General features: G+C 43.2%; 1 protein-coding gene across 2 annotated transcripts in view; it reads right to left on the bottom strand.

Moving 5' to 3' along the window:
* Positions 1-751: 751 nt before the first annotated feature.
* The window catches only part of CASS4 (Cas scaffold protein family member 4), a 44,643-nt gene continuing 39,394 nt past the window's right edge, over positions 752-6,000 (bottom strand). For both annotated transcript variants that reach the window (XM_030839143.2, XM_030839142.2), the window contains 2 exons: positions 5,008-5,085; positions 752-2,006 (listed from right to left, as the gene is read on the bottom strand). In XM_030839143.2, coding sequence (XP_030695003.1) covers positions 1,596-2,006; positions 5,008-5,085 — 489 coding nt within the window. In that variant the 3' untranslated portion in view covers positions 752-1,595. The remainder of the gene's footprint in view (positions 2,007-5,007; positions 5,086-6,000) is intronic.

The raw sequence follows: 6,000 nt of genomic DNA, 5'->3' as shown, positions 1-6,000 counted from the left end.
TATATGCCCAATAGTGGGATTCCTAAAACCAGCTGTTCTTGAAGCCAGCCTGCCCCTGGATTAATTTAAGATACTTGAGTCAATAAATTCCCTTTATTGCTTAAGAGAGCATGGATATGGTTTTTGATCCCTTGTAACAGAAGGAGTCGTAGCTGATACAGATCACAGCTGCTCCCAGAATGTGGCTCTCTCCATTCTAGTGTAGGGAACCAAGCCTCACAAAGACGGGGTCCTTCTTTAGGGACCCTGAGACTAACTCAATGAAAATAATTAGTCTTTTGGCAGTCAACAATTTAAAAGAGCTTACTAAGTAGCAGGTAGGAACCGGAGCTAGTACCATTTCAGGTGATTTCCAGACTGGAGATGCCTAGTGGCTGAGGTACACGTAGGAGATGTGAAGACTTGAAGTGATGATGTAACCATAGCAACGTAAGCTAAAGCCCCAGCTACAAGGAGAGGAAGAGGAGGTGGTTTGACTTGCGGGGGTGGTGGGGGGAGCTCTGGGCCCCTCTCAGATCTGTGCCCAGCGATAAGGATCCTGTTTATACCACACTTCCTGGCTTTGCTTTTCCTGAGCTAGCCTTGCGCGTGCGAACTTGGCCTCTTCTGTAGCTCCTTGAACACTTTGGGGAGAAGCGTTTAAATGACACAAGTAAACATGTTGCTTTGGTACCAGAACCCAAGTGACACGGATCAAAGACTTTTCCAAAGAAAAGATTGCTACAAAGGATGTTGCAATTCATGACTGTATTTACATAATATTATAAATGGTAACACATTTGAGACCACTGAGGTGTAAACCTTTTATGATCCAACATACTGAATTTATCAACACAGAACCTATAATGTACAAAATAAATTAATAGGGAACCCAACAGAACATGTTATGTTGCAAATTTACTGCTACTTATAACATGCCTGTTTTACTAGGTTCAGACAAAATAGCAATATATATATATATATATGTGTTTTTTTGGTGTAAGATGCAGATACATAATTTGTACCAATCTCACAGAATTAGTTTAATCCAAAATGAAAAACTTATTATATTTTCTATCAGATGCAACAGAAATTGTTTGAAAATAATCTCTCCCTGCTTCTCCTACTTATTTTCTCCCTAGCAGCTAATACATTGTGTATGTACTTCTTCACCATTTGTCTGTCTCCCCATTAGATTGTAAGCTCCTTGAGGGCAAAGCCTCAGTCTGATTCAGGGCTATATGCCCAGAACCTAGAATCTGACGTATAATAGGTCCCCAATAAGTAAGGACTGAATGACTGAGTTTAAAACAGGCACACATTTAGCCAATATAAAAGTTGATTTCTGTAACTTCATTTCACACACTGGCCCTACATGATAGGCTAAAAACTTTGGTCCTTAGTTCACACCTGATTCTCTTCCCTGACTCTCTGTGGGATAAGCCAATGTCCTGGGGTTGCTCAGCCACTTGGTAATACTGGGTTTGGGCACCACGGCTGTTGCCACCCCTTGGTGTATCCCCAGGCTGGCTTTTCCCAGAGCACAGACTTGCACAGGTTGTGGGTGTGAAGCTGAAGCGAAGAAGTTAACACGGAGAAGGAAGGAGGAAGGAGGCTCATTCCAACATCCCCCTGAATTGCTGCGTGTGCCGCTCCAGCTTCTTGGTCTCAGCCTGGAGATGCTGCAGGGCGGCGGGGCTGGGATGCTGGAGTACGGCGTGCTTGGTGGCCAGCGCCAGGTCCTTGAGCAGGCTGCAGAGGCGGCTGCTGCCGCGCAAGATCTCGTTGCGCACGTCCCTCTCCTGGGTCTCCTGGCACAGCGTGTCCACCAGCTTCTGCCCGACCATGATGACTAGCTTGCTCTGCGCGATGAAGATCTGGGGGGGCTGGCCGTTGCCGAGACTGCTGTGCAACACGCCGATGGCTTTGAAGAGCGCCCCGAAATAGAGGCGGCAGTGTTCAGAAAGGCGGATTTTCTTCTCAGGATTCTGCTGACTCAAAGGTCGGGGGCAAAGGGAGCTAGGATTCTAGAGAAGAGAAAGGAAACAATGGATAAGAGAGAGATTCGATCGACAGGCTGTGGTTGTCTCTCTTTTCCTGTTTTTGCTCAATTTGCTAGACTTTTTGTAAGAAAAAGTACAGTTTTGTTTGGGAAGCCCCACAGTGCAACATTTGCCTAAGAAATTAATGTTAAGGTTTTCAAAGCACTGTTACATATAAATTATCTCTCAGGTATATAATTTTATATATTACATTATATATATAAAATCATTCATATTAGATACATATAAAATCGTATTCAATCCTCTCTACAAACTGTTAGAAACCCATTCTAAGAAACTCATTGACAATGACTAAATTTATAACTTAAAAAAAATGCAGAAAACTTGATGGTGAGATTTAAAAATTTACTCAAAGAACAGGTTTTAAAGCATTTAAAAAACCCTTCCTAGTTCCAGTATCAGAGGTAAATCTGAATCCCCCAACTTTCCAGAAGAAATAAAAATATACTGACTTATCTGCTTTAAGATTAAAATATTTATCTTACTTGCTAATTAAAGTTTTATTTAGAAGTTTACTTTCATGAATTTTATTTTCTGGAATGTGGAACAAAAGCCTGTTCACTATTGAAAGATTCTCAGCATCAAACTTAGTGGAAATCCTACTCCAGGTAATAATCAAATACACTGCTATATTTAAATTGGATAACCAACAAGGACCTACTGTACAGCACGGGGAACTCTGCTCAATATTATATAACAACCTAAATAGGAAAAGAATTTGAAAAAGAATAGATACATGTATATGTATAACTGAATCACTTTGTGTACACCTGAAACTAACACAACATTTTTATCAACTATACTCTAATATAAAATAAAAAATTTAAAAAAAAAAACCCCTTTGTTAGGTTATAGGTGAGGAGACTGAGGCTTCCGGAAGAGAAGAGGCTGCCTAGGGTCACTCTACTAGCAAAATAAAGATCTGGAGCTCTTAGCCTAGTCAGCAAGCCTGAAACTCTCATTCTTTCTATCAAACTGTGCACTCTTATCAACCTATGGTCTTAAAACACCCAGCTCAGAAGCACTCAGACAGTGTTATAGTCTGACTGTGTCTCCCCAAAATTCATATCATGAAACTGTACCCCTCAGTGTGAAGTTATTGGGAGATGGGGCCTTTGGGAGGTGACCAGCATTAGATGAGATCATGTGGGTGGGGCCCCCAGGAATGGGGTTAGTGCTCTTCCAAGGGTTGCCCGAGAGCTTGCTCCACCCTCTGCTCTCTGCCAGGTGAGGATACAATGAGAAGTGGGCAGTCTGCAGCCTGGAAGAGGGCTCTCACCAGAATCTGACCCTGCTAGCACCCTGATCTTGGATTCCTAACCTCTAGGACTGTGAGAAATACATTTCTATTGTCTATAAGCCACCCAGTCTATGGTACTTTGTTGTAGCAGCACAAACAGATTAAGATAGACAGGTAAAGGGAAGAAAAGCCTGGGGTGTTGGTTGAGATGGGCTCTCGGGGGGCAGGGAGCATGAGAAGAATGCATCAGAGGCTAGAAATGAGGAGCAACCATCTGGACGTTGGAATGTTGGCATCTTGGCTTGGGAGTATTACCTGTAGGTAAACAAAAATGTACTATGATTTTTATTCTGGGCTGTTGGAAATCTCTATTTTTGGTTGTCACATTGACCAGGGAACACTACAGGCTACCAGTGGACAGGGGGCTAGGGATGCTGAACAGTCCATCCCACGCAGTGAAGAACTGCCCACCTGATGGTCAGTGGTCCCCCTGCCACCCCCACTGAGAAGCAGTCAGTCTAAAGCAGGGTTTTTCCAAGGGTGATCCTTGGACCTCCAGCACCTGGGAACTTGTTAGAAAAGAAAATTCTCAGGCCCTTCCCTAGACCTACTGAATCAGAAACTCTGGGGTGGGGTCTAGCCCTCTGGGTTTTAACAAGCTCTATAGGAAACTATGACACACTCTCAGGTTTTAGAACCACTGGTCCAAGGCATACATCGTGCTGAACAAAATAGCATGACTTTTAGTCATCTGACAGGCCCCAAGTTTTGGGTTTGGGGTTTGCAGAACGAAGCATCAGGACGCCTGGGTTATTATCTTAGTTGGCCTCTGAGAAGGCAAACAATCTTGTCCACATCATTGGATATCTCTGTCCCTTCTCGCCCATGCTGCCCTTCCCACCCCCCATCAGCCAGGAGGTTGAATGGGTTCATTGGTTCCCAGGCTTCAGTGATTCAAAGAAAACCTTCACACATTACGCCCTTTCCATCTTCCTCTTAACTTCGGTCAGCTACATCCTTGTTTTTAAGCGATCAGCTGTTTTTACTTAAGTTAAAACTTTTAAAATCGGTAAATGGAAAACTACTATCCTTTGCCACTAATAGGAGGTAAGCAAAGAAAAATAAGTACAATGATAACATTTTTGATTTAAAAAAAAAAGGAAGAAGATCAAATGTCAGAGAGGTGTTGAAGATACACAGGCCCCAAACCAAAATGTTTTTTCTGTTGTAATCAGAAACATTAAAAGGGAATGTCAAACAGATACACGCACAGAGGGAAGATCAAGTGAAGACACAGGGAGAAGACAACCATGTACAAGCCAAGGAAAGACACCGGAGGAGAAACGAACCCTGATCTTGGATTTCTAGCCTCCAGAATTGTGAGAAAATGAATTTCTATTGTTTAAGCCAAAGGGGAAAAAATGTCAACAAGAATGTGAGTCCGTGTGACTTCATGCCATGTCAGTATCTCCTGTGATAAATTTGCAGAGCACCTAGAATTATTTCACTGATGGTTAAAGGACCATGGTCCACGTTTTGGGGCTCATTGGACTTGCTCATCCCCAGGGTTCCTTCTATTATAAAAAAGGAAGAACCGTCACAAAACCAAGTCTCCTCCCATGTGGGTCAGGGCTGTAATCCTGAATTATTCACAGCAGGAAACGTCTCTGGGGATGAAGCCTATTAGTCCATCAGAAGTATTGGAGAGTCAGCATCATCGCTTACCTGGGTTTCTAAGTCTTTGTTTTCATCCAACCTTTGTTCCAAGATGGGTGTTTCTTTCTCTTCTAGGCTAGGCAACTCCTGAAACATAAAATCCCTTCAAATTACCAACTGGAATGGTCTTTATACTATTATATAGCTGTTTAAGTCCACTTTATAACTTGGGCATTCCTCGTTATGTTTTTGTTGATGGTTCTACCTAGTAATGACTTTTTCCAACAAAGGAGACTTCAGCAGCCCGAGGGCTGAATTTTGCCTACCAACATGGCCTAATATAATGACACACAATTTTATTGGGAAACGAAAAATAACCAAATTTCCAGCTTCTCTAGAGTGTGTTAAAGCTCTTGCACCTCCAGCCATGTCAGCAGAAAACCAAGACTGGGGCTGAAAGCACTGAGTTATCTCCGTGACACAGGCCCCAGTTTACCTGCTGCATTTCTTGCAACTTGGAATTCTCTCTCTTTTTCTTTTTTGGCTGCGTTGGGTCTTCCTTGCCACGTGTGGGCTTTCTCTAGCTGCAGCGAGCGGGGGCTACTCTTCGTTGCGGTGCACAGGCTTCTCATTGCAGTGGCTTGTTGCGGAGCACGGGCTCTTGGTTCGTGGGCTCTAGAGCGCAGGCTCAGTAGCTGTGGCACACGGACTTAGCTGCTCTGAGGCATGTGGGATCTTCCCAGACCAGGGCTCGAACCCGTGTCTCCTGCACTGGCAGGCTGATTCTTAACCACTGTGCCACCAGGGAAGCCCTGCAACTTGCAATTCTTGAACTAAGGGTCTCTTTCTATAGTGTCTAGACTCATGGAGCAAAGTATTCCTAAGAGTAACTAGAGTCTGGAGGCTGCTAGGACCATGCACAACTTGGAAGAGTGTTTACAGTTCCTCTTCTGTTTCTAAGAAACACACTGACAATGACTAAATTTAAAACTGTGAAAAATGCAAAGAAACTTGATGATAAGATGAAAAATTTTGTTCAAAGAACAGGTTTCACAAGGTTTT

The sequence above is a fragment of the Globicephala melas genome, chromosome 15, assembly GCF_963455315.2.
Source record: "Globicephala melas chromosome 15, mGloMel1.2, whole genome shotgun sequence".
In the NCBI taxonomy this organism is placed as follows: Eukaryota; Metazoa; Chordata; class Mammalia; order Artiodactyla; family Delphinidae; genus Globicephala; species Globicephala melas.
This window is presented reverse-complemented; position numbering and strand designations above follow the sequence as displayed.